This window comes from Erigeron canadensis, chromosome 1, assembly GCF_010389155.1.
Source record: "Erigeron canadensis isolate Cc75 chromosome 1, C_canadensis_v1, whole genome shotgun sequence".
Classification (NCBI taxonomy): Eukaryota; Viridiplantae; Streptophyta; class Magnoliopsida; order Asterales; family Asteraceae; genus Erigeron; species Erigeron canadensis.
This window is the reverse complement of record NC_057761.1, coordinates 27,355,316-27,374,743: the sequence shown is the minus strand read 5'-3', so window position 1 is coordinate 27,374,743 and position 19,428 is coordinate 27,355,316. Positions and strand designations below refer to the sequence as shown.

At 34.4% G+C, this 19,428-nt stretch overlaps 3 protein-coding genes across 3 annotated transcripts; all 3 read right to left on the bottom strand.

Moving 5' to 3' along the window:
• Positions 1–1,613: 1,613 nt before the first annotated feature.
• Positions 1,614–8,306, bottom strand: LOC122585114 (lipid droplet phospholipase 1-like). Its single transcript, XM_043757212.1, has 11 exons — positions 7,855–8,306; positions 6,985–7,052; positions 5,400–5,470; positions 5,056–5,292; positions 4,229–4,392; positions 4,070–4,125; positions 3,713–3,765; positions 3,528–3,639; positions 2,761–2,858; positions 2,258–2,395; positions 1,614–1,791 (listed from the first exon to the last, which is right to left on the bottom strand). Exons 1-10 carry the CDS (start codon positions 7,980–7,982, stop codon positions 2,324–2,326), a joined length of 1,059 nt encoding a protein of 352 aa, XP_043613147.1. The 5' UTR covers positions 7,983–8,306; the 3' UTR covers positions 1,614–1,791; positions 2,258–2,323.
• Positions 8,307–10,034: 1,728 nt separating this feature from the next.
• On the bottom strand, positions 10,035–11,593 carry LOC122610599 (sporulation-specific protein 15-like). The gene has a single exon (XM_043783578.1). The coding sequence runs from the start codon at positions 11,432–11,434 to the stop codon at positions 10,172–10,174; it is 1,263 nt and encodes a 420-aa protein (XP_043639513.1). The 5' UTR covers positions 11,435–11,593; the 3' UTR covers positions 10,035–10,171.
• A 418-nt stretch (positions 11,594–12,011) lies between these two features.
• Positions 12,012–18,868, bottom strand: LOC122610371 (WD repeat-containing protein WRAP73). The gene is made up of 6 exons (XM_043783365.1): positions 18,619–18,868; positions 17,251–17,739; positions 16,478–16,699; positions 15,678–15,750; positions 13,119–13,229; positions 12,012–12,544 (listed from the first exon to the last, which is right to left on the bottom strand). The coding sequence occupies exons 1-6, from the start codon at positions 18,733–18,735 to the stop codon at positions 12,171–12,173; spliced, it is 1,386 nt and encodes a 461-aa protein (XP_043639300.1). The 5' UTR covers positions 18,736–18,868; the 3' UTR covers positions 12,012–12,170.
• Positions 18,869–19,428: the final 560 nt, after the last annotated feature.

Here is a 19,428-nt window from a genome sequence, read left to right as displayed (position 1 = left end):
TTTTTTAATTTTTATCTTTCATTTTTTTCAACTTTCTTTTTATTTTTTATTTACTTTTAACAAAAACCCATTCCAAAAAAAAAAATTAAAAAACAAATTTTTTTTTTTGTAAAAAATCATATGGTTACGTGTTAAGAAAACGTATGGATACGGTACGGGCCAAAGGCCCTTATCCGTTCTAAACTTAACCGTCCAGGGACGCATATGGGAATGGTATGGATTTGATGGACGACGATTCAAGAAATGGTGACGGTTGTTACGGTACGGGCGTAGCCCTTAATGCTAAGGGCAAAGCCCTTAGAAATGGTTTTTCAATAGTTCTCACGATTCTCACCATATATATGGTCCTCACTTGATCCCTTCACTATATATATATATATATATATATATATATATATATATAACTTTTCAAAATAACTTTTCAATATATATATATATATATAATCCTATCAACTAGTTCTACAAAACACAGTTGTAATAACACTCAACTTAAATTTTCTTTTAAAGAGCTATTGTTGGAACCATGTTAGTGTGACCGTCACTGATCATGTATCATTCTTGATATGATAATTGACGAAGACTGAAATCCCTATGTCTAAGTAAACATATGATGGGCGTATTTACTCTTAGAGACGTAATATAGGGTTTCCCATTAGGTGATTGTAACTAAGAGGACTAATGGTACACATATTAAACACCAGAAGGGTTGAATGTGTAATTACTCTCATTATAAATTGAGGGTAATTAACCCTAAGTTAAGGTTAATCTCTACACACATGATACCCTAATTTCCATGTGTGTATTCCTCTCTAATTCGTGCATCATGTTCCAGCCGAATTTATCATCCCATTATTACTCAATCACCTTATTATGGAAACCCGAAATCAATAGCAATTATGTTTTATGCTCTTACAGGTTCCACAGGACAATTAAGGATGTTTTATCATTCGAATCAAATCATGTTTATTCCAACCGCTATCTCGTGCTCTTAGTTTCATTAGTCATTGGGGTAGTTTTATAATAGTCTTGTCTTCATCTAAAGCAACATCTAACATCATGACAGGTACTATTTTCAGTATTTTCTGATGGATTATGTCATATCTTAACGTTTTTTAGACGCTTCCTCATGATCGACTATTTGGATATTGGTAGGTCCATCGAGATGAAACATTTTCGGTTAGAAGAAATTATTTATCGAGTAAAAAGTGGACTAAATGCACATTTAAATAATGGAAATTGCAAGTTTGCAACTAGAGTGCAGAATCACCAACCCTATGAAAATTTCAAAATGATTGGAAGAATTACCAACCGTGCTGTAAACTGAATACCTTTTTACTGCATTCAGTCATTCACAATGCCTACAGAAGTACAGAGGTTAATGTGGCTCTCATAAAGCATACTTACAAAGTTAAAATAAGCTGATTATATGAATCCAAGTCCATGAGGGCCATACTCTTTTAACTTGAAAACTTCTTACGCTAGTTTGATTGTTTATGCAAAACTCTTGTGTATGTATGTATTATGATTTCAGGTTCATTAAAACATAGCAAGACACCAGCAAAGGTTTCAGATGCTGATAAACTCAGTGTGCCTGTGATATTCCGGAATCAGAGTGATAAATGAGGAGGTAGTGTTTTGTAATAAAAGAACAGAGTATTACAAAAATATACAGTTCAGTTCACTACTCCCATTGATTCCCCTACTGATTCTGATATGCATTACAAACCACTTTGTATAACCCCTAAGTATGTAACCTTGTATGTTTGATGGGCCATCTTTTGAACACTTTTCCTGCAAATGCAACACAGAACTGTATGAACTCATTGGCAAATGACAACTATCCATCTAGACCATCTAATATGTTTTAACCGGATATAAAATCATCTTTGTGGATTTAATTGAAAGCAAAACTGAGACATCAATAATGTAGGTAGTTTACTAGAGGTTCTAGCATTTACTAATTGAGTAATTGTTCAATTGACCGTGCAACAATTAAAAAGTCACCCAAAGTGTTACATTATGCATTAAATCTCTTAATCAATTTATTCAGAAAATTTTGATCATTATACCGAAGTTAAGAATTTTGAGCAACATGAATTTGGGTCAACCAAACCTGATCCATTTCCCATGCCACAAAACTAACTGTTTTGACGAGTTACTGGCCCATTTTAGCACCTCTAGTAGTGAGGATAGAATGGAAGCTAGATCTTTTACGAAGCTCGAAATTTCATTCAACAAAAAATGGTAGAAGCTTTACCTTTAATAAGAGATTAAGAGATGCTCTGGGCCAGGACCATTAAATGTTAGATAACAGGCAGCACTACTAAAGACAAAAATGATCAATCATATGTTGAATAACATCTGCCCCATCTGTATGCAGGTTGTGATCCTTCACCTGCAGTTCATTTCAACAAAACGTATCTGAGCAAAGAAAGGAGAACTTCCGTTTGTGTATACCCCATGTTTTAATTAGTTAGGTGAATTAATAGGGGTCCAAAAAAATCCAGTAAAAACATGTGCTCTTTGCTTGTATTATTAAATTATTTAATGCAGGTGTGGAAATAATTGGAACAGATTTTCCTTATGAGAAAAAGGGTCATGAGTACATTAGTTTAACAAAGGAAAACAAGGCAAAGTACATCACCTTTTCCGCCAGGTAGTAGGGCCAGTAGAAGTGGTAGAAGTACTTAGGCAATAGCCAACCATGTACATAATATATGTGCTTCTAACAAATAAGAAAATACCATACAAAAGAAGTACCTGAATAACACTATGAGCAGAGAACCTCGAACTACTATCACGAAAACTGACATCTACTTTTTCCCATGATACACGAGAAAGACCGGTCACCAGTTCCTCTGGACAGGCGACATAGAAGAAAAATCCATATGACAATCATGATACGTTAACAGCCAAGAAAGTTCAAAAAAAAAAAAAAAAGAATCAAGTTTAAAGGAATCCACTACAAATATTTCTAAATAGACCCAAAAGAGGTATCCTTCTTTGACTTCTAAATAAGATAGCTAATTTCAGAATCAAGCTCCTCAAGATCAACCCCGTCCTATCAATCTGTGCCAAAATTTCAGCCATTATAACCAATTACCTAACCCGCCTATTTTGCCACCTAGAAATTCTATATTGAAATGCCAGCTAGAAATTCAATATTGAGAAAACACCTCTTAGAGATGGATGGAGACAAGATCAAAGGAAGGCACTCAAGGCATATATGCTGTAATCTTTCATCACGTGAAAATTTAGTTTTTAAGAGAACTTAATATGAGATATTCCTAATTATTTGCAAGTCGGCCATGCTAATTGCTGCATATAGTTTGTCCCACAAACCATGAATGATCTAACCATTATACGTCTTTTTATGTATGGTGCAAACAACACAAATATCACTAAAAGTACAAGCAGTCAAAGCCAAAAGCTCAGGTCCTAACTAGCATTAAAAAAAAAGAACAAAACAAACTTTAAACGAGAACAGCTGCACATCTAATGGCATATCAACAATTAAAGTAGCAAACCTTCCACATCAGATGCATTATCACCATATGTTGAATCCTGCTCAAAATCACAAGCCTTGCAGCGTTCTTCATACACAATATGAGGATACTTCTCATTTACCGCGTCCTCCCACTGCAACCACAAAAAATTATGAGATATGAAGCCACACAAAACATGACGTCACTAACCAAGCTTACAGATGTACCTTTGGGAGTTCTATATTGCGCCTAATTGACGAAGTTCTCCAGCCAACAATATCTAATTGTTTTGGTTAGGAAAATCTAAGGAAGCTTCATTATCCAAGGCATACTATATTTCTAGCTACACCTATAGACATCAAACTTTATCCATTTATGGGTAAATAGGTCAACGTCAATCTTTATATGTTGATTCTTACAGGTCAGATGGTTAAAAAGCTTTAATTATAACCTATAATAGACGAGATCAATCAAACAGACAATCCCTTTTATCCCAAGCTATGTTTTGACCCATATCCGTATTGGCCTGTTACCCAACCTCCCCATTTATTTACCCTAGCCACACCATAGAGTGCAAAGGATACGGTCATATCCAACATTTGCATATGTGACCCGGCGATGGAATGAGCGTAATGCTGACCTGCAGTTTGTAAATGGTAGTGTCATATGGTAAACATAGAAAACCATAGCTATTACATTCTAATAGTGTGGTTCGATTAGACAAAGGGTAATGCCAAACATACATAAAATAACAATCACCGTCATCTTCCAGCATGCGTTTAAGTAGTGGAGGCTTTACTTCATCATTATCTGTAAGGAAAAGGTGCCTGCCAGTTCTTCTGAATATCCAATGTATAACAAGAACAGCAGCTTTTTCTAAGGCAGATACGCCAAAAAGAAAAGGCACCTTAACAGCATACACATAATTTGAAGTCAAACTAAATGAACTGATAATTGACATTAAGAAATCAAAAAATTACAAGTGTTGGAGGAAGAAATAAAAAGAGAGAAAACTCTTGTTGAAAGCTCATGATCATACTTAAAGCATCCTAATGCTAATAGTATTACCAGTAGATACAATTACTAAATAAATAGTTTCACAAGATCATTCATGGGCAGCCCAGCTGCCCAGTAGTAGAAGTTAAGGTGGAAAATGTAACCCGATTACTAATAAATGGCTGATTCAAGCAATGTCTTTATACCTAACGGGTCAATTAATTGCTTACAACATGAATGGGTCGAAAGTCGCGTAGCTGCTTTAATGCATAAAGCCCCTTCGAAATCATTCTATACAGGTAGATTACTATTGGAACAAAATAACTTTTGTAATCAAATTTGGCACACTAGATAACTGATACAAAATTAAAAAAAACTTTTGGACAAAAAGTGCTTCAGGTCAACCCGCCCAGACCCATTTCAACCCATACTGAAACACTACGGTTACCTGTTAACTAACATTTTCCACCCCTGGAACTGCTAACTCTATGTCGAGCTAGATATGGACCAGAGTTCCTAATTCTGCTACATCTAGATCACATCCTACATGACAAAAGGAGAAAACCAATTCTACCTGCCTATTGCCCCTTGAACCAAGATGAGGTGTTGCAACAGTAATAAAGTTCATTGGAACCAAACCACCAATGGTGGACTTTGCTTCTCCACAACTTTCGGTTGACAAATCTTCTGCATCTTCTCTTGGAGGCCTATACAATCTCCCAATAGCATATCTTGCCACTAAACCTCCCACAGAATGTGCAACAAAAGAAATCTTTCGAAGATTTGGCTTTTGTTTAATCACTTCTAAAACCTGAAGTTAGTATAACATCAAGCTAAATTGCTGGTTAATTATTTAATAAACCATGCATTCTCTCCAGAAGAGAGAGAGGCATACACATATTAAAGAGAGAAACCAACCTCCTGAGATAATCGTTCACCCATCACATCAACACCATCTAGTGTTTGAGACGCTGCATTTCTTTCACTACCTACATTACCAGTGGTGGATCCAGTAAAATTGTTTAGAGAGGGCACAAAAGACTAGAGGTGGCAATATTTATATAATGGGTCAAAATGAGTTTGAGTCAAAGTTGGTCAGGCATAATAATATAAATATTTCAGTTTTGAACTTACGGTTAATGAAATTGGTAACTTAATATAAGTATACATCTGATTAAAAAGGACTTATTAAGTTATATAGATCAGCCATTTCATATTAAGACATTATTATGTATTACACTAAAGATGCCACATTTTTCGTTTCAATCAACTACTCAAAGACATTTAGCACGTCAAACTAAAAACAAACATACTCATTAAGTTATATCTACAGAAATGCATCTAAATATGAACATGTCAACATAACAAATCACATATTAAAAATGCATATATATAACCAGTAATTTCATATATACCTTATTTAGAACTCAATATAGCACACAAAAAACCTAGAACGATAATTTTAAATGCCGCTGAAAAAAAAAATTAGGACCACAAATTAATAAAGTTCTATATATATACTGTATACAAGCCATGTTGATCAATCAAGTAGTAGTTAAATACAATGTATATGATGAGAAGACAAAAAAAGAACCTATTTAATGAAGTTTCAGATTTTATCATCAAAAAATTTTTTAAAAACTGGGCCAAAATTTGGAAAGTTAATAATACATATAGGGCTAAAATGAGGGCGGGCTAGAGGGGGGGAGGGGGATTGTTCTTAGGGTACGCCCCACATTACAAAAGCAACATGAGGAACAAATGCAGATACCTGTTTGTAGTAGCTATTGCTATTTACATGTAAAACTGAAGTATGAAGTATAACCATGCACACATGATTGTAGATAATGAACTCATTTACTAAGTTACAAAGAGTGAACCAAGCATAATAACACAAAAAGGGCCAACAGCCCAACACTTCACTATGGCTATGACAACTACTAGAGCTATAGAATTTCGACCCTTTTATCAACATATGGATTACTTTTCTCTAATGGCTCAAATGCATTAAGCTAGATGATTTAACTGCATTGGGATCTGGTCAAACGGGTTGATTTACTTTTTATCTCTAGAAGGTCAAATTGATTAAGCTAAAAGATTCAACAACAACGAGAACTGGTCAAATGAGCCAAACGGGTTAAAAGTCATTACAAATGTATTCAAATGCATATGCATTATAAAAACAAGGTTAGGGGTGGCCCGAATGGGTGTGCCCGGAAGGTTTGTCAGCATGTCAAACGGAATGGTCAGTTGGGTTGACCAACAAAACACTAACTTCTATTAAACTTATAATTAGCTAATGTGTTAAAGTTGATTGCTAAAGTAGGTTATCACACAGTAGCTAAAGCGCAAATGACTGATAATGTAACCCAGAGTAAAACGGCTGATGGTAGCAGTAAAGTGTCATCAGCATTAACTTTATACAGCACGTGCGAAATGAAAACACAGAATCATAAAAGCTTGTTCGTCAGGAGATGGAAATAATACGCCAAATATTCCTTACGGTGAACAAACACTCTGTCAGGTAATGATTTAACAAACTGCTCTGCAGCAAATTTCCAGTCGGCAGAACTGTAACATAATAACACATCAGTTTAGAAATGTGAAAAAATCATACGATATCATTAATACGAAACATAAAAAACGCATAAGAAAATAAATAATCACAATACTTAACAAGTTAGCATGTTATTTGACATAATGTACCATATCCAGAAAAAATGCAATCTTGACTTGTAATTTTAACTGAATTTTCCAGTATGTGATTGGTTAATACTTAATTCATTGTAAAACATATAATTATATTTTGCATATATAAGGATCGCAAATTCGCAACGATATGGATACTGTCTCTCTCACATGGGGAGGATTTATTGGGTGCATCTTGTAAAATTCAAGGGGCTGGGATATAAATTTATGTTAAAAATCTGCGGTGCAGATGATTACCCTTTTTTTATATACAATTATCATTTCATATACTCAACTAATCTATCTAATCTATACTTCTATACTATATTATAAATCAAATTCACTTTTCAACTTTCAACATTCAATTCAACAATATACACATAATAATTATATGGGTGTTCTTAAAATTTCATGCTCTTTCATTAGAGATGTCATTCGATATACTTTCAACGAATTTTTAAATCCGATTGTGGAGCTCGTACGACTAAGGCATTTGACTATGACACTCTATGACATATAACCTCCTATGACCTATCACACTTTATGACCTATCCCCTCATCATTTTACGGGTACTTTGCTCTCGTATAATTAAAATTTAATTTCAAACATCTAAAGCAAAACATTATTATTATTTTTTTTTCCGAATAAATAAAAATAAAATATAATTGAATTGTTAGAATTGACCTTCCAAGGATTCCGTTGACCATGACGACGAGATGATCGGCGGTTGAAAGGTTGGATTCATCACGACTGAATACATTTTCGCCGCCGGCGACCGTCTCCGACGAACATATATCACCGACGTTATTCATCTTGTAAGCATACGACGTCGTTTTCAGTGAAATGAATGAATGTTATTATAATTTATTGATGTAACACTAAAATCAGGTTATAAACTGATAATTATTGAATTATTAGTAAGATGATTATGATTTACTATAAAAAAAAAAATGGTGATATTTATTTGGAATATATATGTATGTAAAATAATTTACTTATAATTTTTATAGAAATAATCACATGTGAGATAGATAGTGTAATTAATAAATTATGGAAGTGAATTAGGAGGAGGAGGATGATGAAGACGTGTAGACGACGGAAAGCTATGTCACTATGTCAGGCGGGGGGTCAGGGGTCGGCGGTTAGTTGGGATGCTATTATTAACACACTTTATCGACATATAACTTTTTTATAAAAAAATTATACTCGTATGTCGTAACGTTTTCTTTTTTTTTTTTACTTGTGTATTTATTTTCGTTTTTAACATATTGTTATCTTCAGTTCAATATATACATTTATCCATATAACGTGGCACCGATGACAACGGGTTGATAAATTTTCACTTTAAATATTTTCTATGTTTATCAATATGAAATTTAGTTTGATAAATTTAACATAAAATTACAATAAAATTTTATATATGGTTAAACGGTTTTAAAAAAATAAGCCAAATAACTTGTTAACCTCTAACTTGGTTTTTTAAAAGTCAAGTCCAAGTTGGGCCTTGGGTTGTCGGGTAGTTTTTTTAAAACTAATTTAATCACAAACTAGCATAATACCCGCGTAATGCGGTAACAATAGTGGAGAAGGCGGTTTAGTGGTGTCAGTGATAGTACTATTGGTGGTGGTGTAGGTTGATGTAATTGTGATAGTGGAAATTTTTTGAAGATAAAGGCTTAAAATGTTACTCGTAATTATTAAAATAAAGGTTTAAAGTGTAAATTATAATTAATTAAGGGCAAAACATAAAAAGTCAGGAGGTAATTCTGATAATTCAAATGTAGAATTACCTAAATGTAAAATTACCTAAAATAAAATAGAGCATTTCTTTTATAAGCGAGTAAAGATTTACTAACGACCCATTTGACCCACTTGACCCAAAATCAAATCCATTAGACTCGACAATCGACCAACCCACTAGCCTTTAAATCAAACGATTTGACCCAAAAGCAACTCATTTGACCTGCTAAACAGTCAAACCCGTTTGACCCAAAAATAACTGATTTAACTCATTTGACCCAAGACCAATCCATTTGACTTGGCGACTCACCTCACCCAAAATAACCCATTTGACCCAAAATCAACGCACTTAACCTAAAAGCAACATTATTTAACTTGTCAACCCATGTACACATTGTGTTGCTCGTGTAGAATCCGGCTTAAGTTTCTAACCTGATATTTTACAGTATCTTATTAGATTTAAAGATTTTTAACCGGACGTCACCTAATTGACAGACTTAGTAAAATGTTTTACATAAAATTTACTACCCATATAATTTTTTACTGTTATGTACAATCTCTAATGTGTCTTATCCACAGTCCAACTGTTATAAGTAACAAAGTCCTAGTCGGTTCTTTCATAGAAGGATTGTTATGAGAGTCTTACAATAAGTACTTTGTTTAGGGAAACCTACGTTCATGTCTTAACAAGCATTGGCTTTTATCATTATTTTGTTTTTGTACCTAAGGGTGGATGGATTGATGAGTTTTCCTCGGCTCATGGAGTTAAGTAGGCTAGAGGCTCCGTGCGTTTGTCAGGTTATGTGTACTTTTAGTCATTGGAATGTTGAGTACCGAGTACCTGACATTATTTTAGTTGGCTATAAAAAAAAAACACTCTTATTTTATATTATTAATTGATTATGTAATCTCAAATTAAACTTTTATTTTATTCATTGAAGTGTTGATAAATATTTTTTCTTTCTTAATTCTCATTATTGATTTTACCACATGTTATTCTTAATACTTCTAACCATTTACGCACATTAAATTTTTCCCTTTTTGGAATAAATGCCTATATATCTTTCTTTCATTAAACAAACAAACAAATCATGATTACCTTTTAAAAACGAACAAATCAAAAATAGACATTGATTTGATCTAGCAGATCAAAACCTTCTTATTATAACCCAAAGTTGCTCTTCATCATGCAAAAAAGAAAGCATTTTTGGTAACAGTAATTGTGTTACATTATCAGGACTAGCAAATTTGAAAGATTCAATCAATGGGCTCGAGCAACATACGCCACAGAAACAGCAGCCGCGAGTAGTGTAGTCGCAGACGACACCATTGTCCAGAAACTCTTCTCCTTACGCGCTTCGCTTTTAAGTAACTCAACGTGGCTCTTCATTTCTTCAATTCTACTCTCTTTATCTTTAAAAGCTCTCTTAATCGCTTCAACCTCTTTAAAATGCTCTTGTATATCTTCTCCAACACCATTTTCTTGATCAGTACTATCATCATTACAAACCAACAATGTTTTCTTCAAGATTTCCAAGACCCTTTTTGAATTAGCTTTAGCTACACATAATTCACCTTTTGTATCATCAAACTTTATTTGCATTTCAACAAGTTTCGCTTCTAAAGAGTCTAGTTTTTTCACCAACTTTGCGCATTTATCTTCCAACTCTTCTTTTGCTCCTAACTGTTTCACATTCTCTGTATTCATCATTGATATCTCTCCTTGCAAATCTTGTATTTGTCTTTCCATTTCAGCAACCTTTTCTTTAAAACCCGATGTAATGGCTTTTTCCTTGTTAAGATTCTCGAGAACTTCACCCATCTCGATCATAGCTTGGTCATATTTAATCTTGGCATTCTCCAATTCTGTTTTCAGGTGGACAATTGTATGCTTTTGCTGGTCCAACTCCTTGATTGCAACCTCCAAATCTTTTGTTACGGAACTCTTTTCCTTTTCAAGAGTTTCGTTACGCTCCTCTAATCCTTTATTTATATCAATTAATCCATCACATTTAGCTTTCAACTCATCAACTTGCTTCAACATTTGTTGTTTAAATTCGTCGGCTTGTTTTATCATTAATTCTAACTGATTCACCTCTAGAATGCGAGCATCCAGTTGAGCCTTAAATTCATCTCTTTTGACACAAACACCAGCCAAAATCAATTTATCTTGATCAATCTTGGAAACAAGCTCATGTAACCTTGAGTTTAAATCCTCAACCTTGTTATTCAAGTAACCAATTGTGTGTTGAGCAAGTTGATTAATAAAAACAGAAAGCATCTGGTTTTCGATATCTAGTAAGGCAGCTGTTTCGGTATTAGAAGCAGTAGTCTTCAGTTGAGATTCCAAAAGAGAGTTGGAATGGAGTAAGGAATCGACCTGGTGACGCCGCTCGACGGTTTCTTTAAGCAACATAGCATTTAGAGATTTCAAGCTATCAAGCTGCTGCTGCTGCTGCTTCTTTTCATCATTATCATCATCATTATCCATGGTTTTAGTTTTGGTTTCCTCGGGGGTTTCCATGGATTGGGTTTGGGTTCTTGAGATTGGGTTTGGGTTTTTGAGATTGAGTCTGTTTCCTTTTTACCCCATAGATGTATGGATAGATATATAGATAAGTGGGTTTTTGAGATTAGGACTTTTGAGATTCAAAATGAAAGGTTAATTTATTCGTATCAATTGATAGTCTAAATTTTATTTTATTTTTTCAGAAATTTATATATTAATTGTTTGTTGCAACAATTTTTTTAAAAACAAACAATTTATATTAATAAGTAGGGATAAAGTCTATGCGATGCACAATATGGGTAATAGCATATTAGTTTCATGTTGTACATACATCAGATACATAATAGCGGTATACATAATAGCGTCTACGTAAAAGAAATACATAAGCAAATAAGCTATTTAAGATGTGATCCGAAATACCGTTGAGAACCACATCATCTTCTGTCCAATCATGGTTAAGATATGTTGTTAAGAAGACGTACCTGCAACTCAATAAGAGGATAAATAGCCCTTGTATAATCAGAATGGAAATAACACTAACAGCAAGCAAACTGCAAACGCACATCAAGACACTATCTCATGCATCCTCATCTTCCATGTCACATATCTCTTTTCAAATAAGTAAAATGACAATACACACGAGATTTTAGGACAAGTGTCTTTGGACATCTTAAGAATATATATCAGCATCTAGGTACTATTTGATAATATTACATACACAAAACTAACTCTAAACTCTACGAACATTGCCTCAATCATCTGAACTATAATCACTGTTAGAGTCATCGGGTAACATGGGAACAGTAGCACAACAAAACACGTCTTTATCCTTGAGTAGAAGGCAACAGCCATCAAAATCCCACTTTAGATCCATCACTGAGAACTGTGGTAGTGGAACATTTACACAGTAAGCGCCAGATGGGGTCCACATGTATAAGTGCGGGGTCCCGGTGCATAAAACGAGTCTAGTGCATGTTGGGTCCCAGGCTGCTGTTCGAATAGGGTCTTTCTGAACCAAAATGGCAGCAAGTTCTAGATGGTTCATGTCCCATATCCATAAAACAGTCGGCATGCTGTCGTTGCGAGTACAGATATATTGGCTGTCTTTGCTCCATGACATGATGCCTGCAATTTGGTGGAATTGAAGTTATAATGTGGGTTGAAAGCCCAGAGGAACGATAATGTGAATTAATTCAATTAGTTATAAAACAAACGAAACTCTGCAACTATCAGTAGCACCATGAAGCCGCATTCATGACAACTAGAGGTGGCAATTATAACCCATGAAACTTTTATTTCTAGCAGGTCAAATGGGGGGAAAATAGCCTAAAATTAAAACGGTTCAAATGGACCAAGCATGTCAAATAATATACTAAGAAAATGAGAACGGGTTAAAAGTCGCCAATATGATAATTTTAATGCACAAAGCCAAAACATTTCTTTATGTTGAGAGTAGGATATTAATGAAAAAATATAGTTGAGCCGGAACCCCGCACTCATTTTACAGGTCTAACGACAATGGACAGACATGGTAATTCAAGCTTAGAAATTGCCATAAATACAAATGCTGGAAGATATCCTAAAACCTTTTCTTTGACTGCATACACTGCTTCCTTTTTCATAAATTTTCAGATGCTTTTGAAAATAACTTAAAAGGAGGAGAAAACAAGAACATGAGGGATTGGGGGGTCATGCTTACCAATTCCTTGCTTAGGGTTTGGCTTGTCAGCAGGAGGCTTTTGAAAAGGCAAGGTGATTGGTAAATCCATGATATCATATCTAACATCAACGAGTCCTTGTGGACCAAATTCTGCAAAGGAAACACAAAGAACAAAATCTTGGAATCATTAAAGAAGAAGAAATTTTGCAAGGGGAATAACTGTCATAAAAAGTGACATGCTATTTTGCTAAAACTAAAGCAAACCTATATGATATCATAAGCATAATTAACAAAGCAAAATACAGGTGCGGCTATGTCATAAGTATCTTAACACAACAAAAGAAAGGTTGGGTAACTACCAAGGATAATGTAACTTCTTTTCGTTAATAATCAGATGTTAAAAACGTGCACCAAGGCACACTAAGAGATAATATAACTAGAGGTGCAAATCCTAGCATTGCTTTGGGTAGTCGGTAGTGCATTATGTTAAAAGGGTCAGATAAACAGTAATTACTAAAAGAAGAATGGGTCAGCATGTCAGATTGATCAGGATATATAACAAAGAGTTCAACTGAAATAGATTTTATAAACTATGCTCTCTCCAAAATCATTTTGATCAAAGACTAATATAATTGTAGCAAACTAACAATATTAATCTTGTATCTAAAGAAAAGGACATAAAAGGTGTCTGCGAGTCAATTCAACGACCAGTACTTGTATGAATCTGAGCATGTTTTGACCCGTTGCTCACCAACGTTGTGCCACCTCAAGAATTTACCATAAAATCATAAATCCAAGAGTACACCTCCAGAACTGACTTCTTGAAATCACTTACATATTAGTCAACTCAAATTGGCGATCAGGATGTCCTTACAAGAGGTCTCAGGTTCTAACCTCCTAAGTAGTAAGTATACATCGTGGGGGTGGCCGGGGGAAGGGTTTGAAAAAGATGATAGAATACCCCAGCCGAGCACATCTGAGTTAATATTCGTCCTTTTGGAGGAGCCCAAAAACGAAAAACCTCCTACTTGTATATACTGTCAGTGTTTGAATACAAAAAATGCACATAACAGAATTGCTTCCAAGTACAAAGAGATACAACCATTTCTCATGACGTTGGCTGTCTATCCAGGCTACGTATCCTCATTCTTGAAATAAACAACTCTAGTGGATCTCTTCCAACTAACTCGTCTGGTTGTTTTAACCTTCAAGAGCTTTTACTTGCCATGAAGATGCTAGGTGGAAAAGGAGATCAGTTTCCTCTCGAAGCTTAAGGTTATATACTTATATATGTAGATATCCACAATGACTGAGGATAAATCAGTATTCAGTTCGTTTTTGCTTTGTTCTTATACATAAACACTTAGAAAGCTAATGTAGCAAACTTACATTTTCACAATTTAATGGAATGTATTGATGGACCATCAAGAGTGGCGGTTCTAGGATTGAAAACCACATAGGTCCAACTAAGTTGAGGCAACAAAATGAACGTATAAACTTGATTTTCATGTTCGGAAATGGGTCGGGTCGGGTCTTCATGATACATCAAATATATGTGAGGTTACCAGAATACTCTCTATTTAATGACCATTATTACATAAAGATCGTCCTAGCTGTTTTAAGAAAAACCTTAAGCATTATAATAAACAAAATCAACAAATTAAACATAATTACTTAATAGTTTTTTATGTAAATAATGCGCTTACCAGCAATATAGTAGTTGACCAACATATTCACAATTGATACCTAACTAAATTACATATTAGAGTAAATGCTACTCGTAGCAATTTTTTTCCATCGATAAATGTTGTATCCAATAAAAACTTATTAGTAACAAAAAAGAATCTAAAATAAGTCCTAAATAAACTATATTATTTCGACTTTAAAGAGGTATCTACAGATAATTGTTAATTTGGATTTAGAAATATTAAGCCAAACAAATCAACAACCAGATATTAAATTTATGGAAAATACTTGGTACAATAGCTCAAAACTTTAATACGAAAGTATTTAGTGTGTTAGTTACCATATGTTTAACATCAGAGCAAAAGTTTAGGATTTGGGTTAATGTTATGGAATTTGGGCCATAATATACGATGGTTCAAAGTCACATTAGTTTAGGTAAAGAAATACTCTGTAACATGGTTCCATATATAAAAATCATGTGGGTCCATATCCTTTCTACCATATAGTCACTAACAATTTTTGTCAGGTAACATGGTGCCATGGACCCGTGTTAGTTCATGATAGATCCGCCCTTGTGACCACCAAGCCCTTGGCCTAGAGGTATTTAAGAGACTCCCAACAACCAAATGGTTGTGGCTCCAAGTCTTAACTCTTAAATGAGACAAAAGTGCATTAATGGTATGTTACGTGTAAGTATGTGTCTTTGCCGTTAAACAAAAAAGTTGTCGATGGGAGAATAACAGAACAGTACATCACTGCTAAAAGCATGGATGATAACAAACACAATGCACAAGCATGAAGTGTGGTCATATTTCTATTTAAGAGTCATGGATGCAATGCAATAACCATAAGACATTAGAAATGCACGGCTGAAAAAAAAGAGGTGGGGAATGGATAAGTGCTAGTGTTTACCAGAATTCTGTTGCGTAAAATCATCCGTTAAAGACAAGTCTGACATATCAAGCTGTAAGGGCTCATCCACCTCCTGAAAAAAGAAGAATAAAGATAGTGATTACAAGATTCCCAATACACAAGTAGAGGTGTGGCGGTACCTGTATCCTTGTGAATCGGTCAAATAAGGTTACACTTATTCTAACAAGTCAAATGGGAAAATAAATATAGTAGCTTAACAAGAAACAAGTCAAAGGGGTTGAAAGTAACCCAATGTATCATTTTAATTCATAGACCCACCAACCCTTGTTATTCAAATATTAGATCAATGAATTAATAGGATTCTTGTAATCATATTTGAAAGACAATATATCTACAAAAAAACAAAAATTATCTAGGTAAAATAATAGAGTCATTGGTCAAACACAACTGACCCGTACAAGAACTACCCACCAACCCAAACCCATTAACCTACATGCCTGGCAGCTGGCTAACCCACTATCCTGCCCCTATGATAGAGGCATAATGTATCCACTATCCACTTCAAAAAAAATTGCAAATGTTTCCATTTGTACAAAAAAAAAAAAAAAAAATTGATCTCATTCCCTGGAAAGATTCATATCCAAATTCACCTACTTGAATCTTTCATCTTGTTATATTTGGTAAGAATAAGTTACGTCCATTACATTTTTCGATCTTGTCTTATACAGGGGTACTTTCAGGTATCTGATTATTAATCAAAAACTCTGGCTAAAATACAAGTTGGGTTAAAGTTGAGTACTGGAAAGTTTGATACTGTTCATCTTGAAGTAATCAATTACCTTGAACACGGCAGCAGAACATGGAGCTCTAAGAGTAGATAGATGCATAAACTCTGCAAAAACTTTCCAGGTTAAGTGATTTAGAACTCTTAACATCTGATCATAACTACCAACTGCTAAAGACTGGCCATTTGGGGACCAAGAAACACTTTTTACACCCAGTCCACTTTCATAGGCTTGATATTTCGATAAACACCTTCCATCTATAGAGTATATCAGAACCTAAAAAAACAATAAGGCATATTAGTGTGAGCTAAAAACATCGCATACAGGGTGTAGAGGCATATAACAGTTACATGAAGAATAGATATAGATGCAAGTAAGATCAAATGGTCATATACAAATATGAGTTGAAACGAGAAGTTAGTTTAGAATTAGAAGTTTAGTACTTTCTAGAACTTTATGCTTGGATGGGGGAAAATGGGAGGGTCAAACAGCTTGGGTAATATGTATGGGCCGGATAAAATGGGAACACTTTTTGCCAAGCAGAAACAACTTCTTTGTATGCAATCTGGGCGTCTCAGATATGATGATTGAAAAATACCTTATCAACGATACCCCATTTTCTAGTATAATGATCTAGGAGGTTTTAGCTATTGAGAGTAGAGACGCCTATTCTGAAAGATTAGATAGTAAAGTAAAATCATATTTCGAACTTATACGTTCACGAACAAGGTGGACCGAGTCGTAAGATGACTCGATCTGATATGACTAAGGAGACTGTATCATCTGTTCTAGCAATATGAAGAAATGTAAACACTATTATAGCAAACCTTATATTCAAGAGGTGAATCCCATATCACAATTGCTGTATCATCTGGCGACCATTCAACATCAGCAAGATCTAATGTATCAACAGCAAAAACACCCATTATTTCCCACGATTGACAAGATATTAGGTTCACATAATCTTTGCAATCACGCCTAGTACATATGGCAGCAAAACTCCCATCTTTGGTGAAAGATACCCCTTTAGAAGAATGTTTTGGCCATTGCACGTGGATACATGCTGTATTTAATAGTGACCAAACGGTTAGCCGGAGTTGGAACTCTGATGTAGTGAGTATATGGCGACTGTCTGGGCTCCACCTGGCATAAGCAATCCCTGCTGGACCTTCATCAATTTTGCATGTCCATTCAGGTTGTGCCAATGACCATGCTTGTATCATCGGCTTCTTGTAAAGTCCACATAGTATGTATTCAGAATCGAGAGCCCATTCGATATAGCTAATCTTGTCCATACAAGAAAATAATTGTATAACCTAGATGAATGTCGAAAATCAAGAGTTAAAATATGAGCTTAGAAGATTATCAAAATACACAAGTTATTGAAAACTGTGAGCCCAACAAAAACATTCACTTTTTTACATCAAGGAATTCACTACTCACGTACAAATGAATCCAAATTAACAAGTAGCAACTGTATCCTCTGTGTTTCTATTTTCTAAATCTTGTGATTCATTTCTACCACCAACCGTCCATATATATTTTTTAAAGCGGCTAAAAATGGAGGAAGCTATTGTATCGAGTCACAATGGTTTCGGATTAAAACAGGCATCATATACTATGGTTCAAAACAGTCTCAGACTCTCGGCTGAGTTGGCTTGAGCTACATACACTTTTTGTCCGTGGCATAAATACCTAATGCTTTAATCATACGGGTAATTGCATGAACACTATTAGTATTGCATTAATATTCCAAAATTTCAAATCTAATCGACTTAATATGTTATATTGAGTTCAAATAACTTTTAAGTGACTTCCATAGTTAGAAGATAGTGAGGGCAACGAGGGTCCGGTTCCTCTTTAGCCAACTTCTTTTCTAGACTAGTTTAAGATATTAAAAAAAAAAAAAAAAAAAAAAAAAAACACAACCACCACCTAAATAGAGCCATTTATAAGTAACTACACTGAAATTGCAGCATCATATCCGATATCTCGACATTATTATTTCATTAATGTTCTAGTATCATAAGCACACACAGATCACTCGACTATAGCAGATACTAACAAGTTTAACTAAAAAGGTATCAAATTTTGGTACCAGAAACTACATATAATGTTTCTACTTGAAATAACCATAAATTCTATAAATAAATTAAAAAATAAAAATGCAGCCATATATTCAAAGAGAAAAAAACCTTAAAGGACAAAACATCTCGAATGACAAGACGATAATCAACAGCAACAGCGAGGTAACGAGAATTCGGAGAGAAACAACATGTACCACTTTGCTTAAATGCTTCTGTAAATTCCATCTTATATCATATAATCATGTATATAAAATGTTGAGAGTATAAATGGGAAATTGGTAGATCTGGGAGATGATGGGGTTGTGAAAGTTATTATTGATGGGTTTGTTGTGTTGGGTGGTTTCAAATTTGAAACTCGCTGTGTTAAAAAGATGAAAAAAGAGAATGTTTTTGTTTGACCCAAAGGAAACAAAACAGTCAAAGGCGCAACTGGATAAAAGTAACAAATAAACAACAACCCGGTTTTAGTTTTTAAAATAAATTATTATGCTAAAATGTTTATGTTATATAAAGATCTCATAAAATATCTTTATAAAGTAATAAATTTTTAAATTCTGGTTATTGAATATATCCTGGTATATGTGGCAACCAAATAAGCGTGCAAAGCCCCGACACATTCTTATAAATCTGATAGTTGGTACTTAGTATAACACATCAACGTCAAATTTCATGGTTCTTGCATAAGTAGAAAGCTTGCTAGGAAAATAGTCGACGCAACAATGAGTGAAGGAGCATAACATAGCATAACATACTCGGGAAGAGTCAAATCACAGATTTAAGATGTCAAAAATTGTAAATTTGGTTGATGATGGGTCATATTATCCAATTTGGCAAAAGAAAGCATTAGGGTTAAGAAACATGTTACAGTAGGAGTAGTCATCTCAAACTTTAAATAGTTTAAAACAGAGGATTCCATTT

Bases quoted from the DNA above. Each gene is read 5' to 3' on its own strand.
- LOC122585114 (XM_043757212.1), bottom strand. From the start codon at position 7,982: ATGAATAACGTCGGTGATATATGTTCGTCGGAGACGGTCGCCGGCGGC. The intron at 5,293-5,399 runs GTTGGTTTCTCT...TACTAACTTCAG, and splicing joins GTGAACGATTATCTCAGGAG to GTTTTAGAAGTGATTAAACA. The intron at 3,766-4,069 runs GTATCCTTTGCA...CAAAACAATTAG, and splicing joins TGCAAATGTTGGATATGACC to ATATTGTTGGCTGGAGAACT.
- LOC122610371 (XM_043783365.1), bottom strand. From the start codon at position 18,735: ATGGAATTTACAGAAGCATTTAAGCAAAGTGGTACATGTTGTTTCTCT. The intron at 15,751-16,477 runs GTAATTGATTAC...TTCTTTTTTCAG, and splicing joins GTTCTGCTGCCGTGTTCAAG to GAGGTGGATGAGCCCTTACA. The intron at 12,545-13,118 runs GTAAGCATGACC...ACCAAATTGCAG, and splicing joins AAACCCTAAGCAAGGAATTG to GCATCATGTCATGGAGCAAA.
- LOC122610599 (XM_043783578.1), bottom strand. From the start codon at position 11,434: ATGGAAACCCCCGAGGAAACCAAAACTAAAACCATGGATAATGATGAT.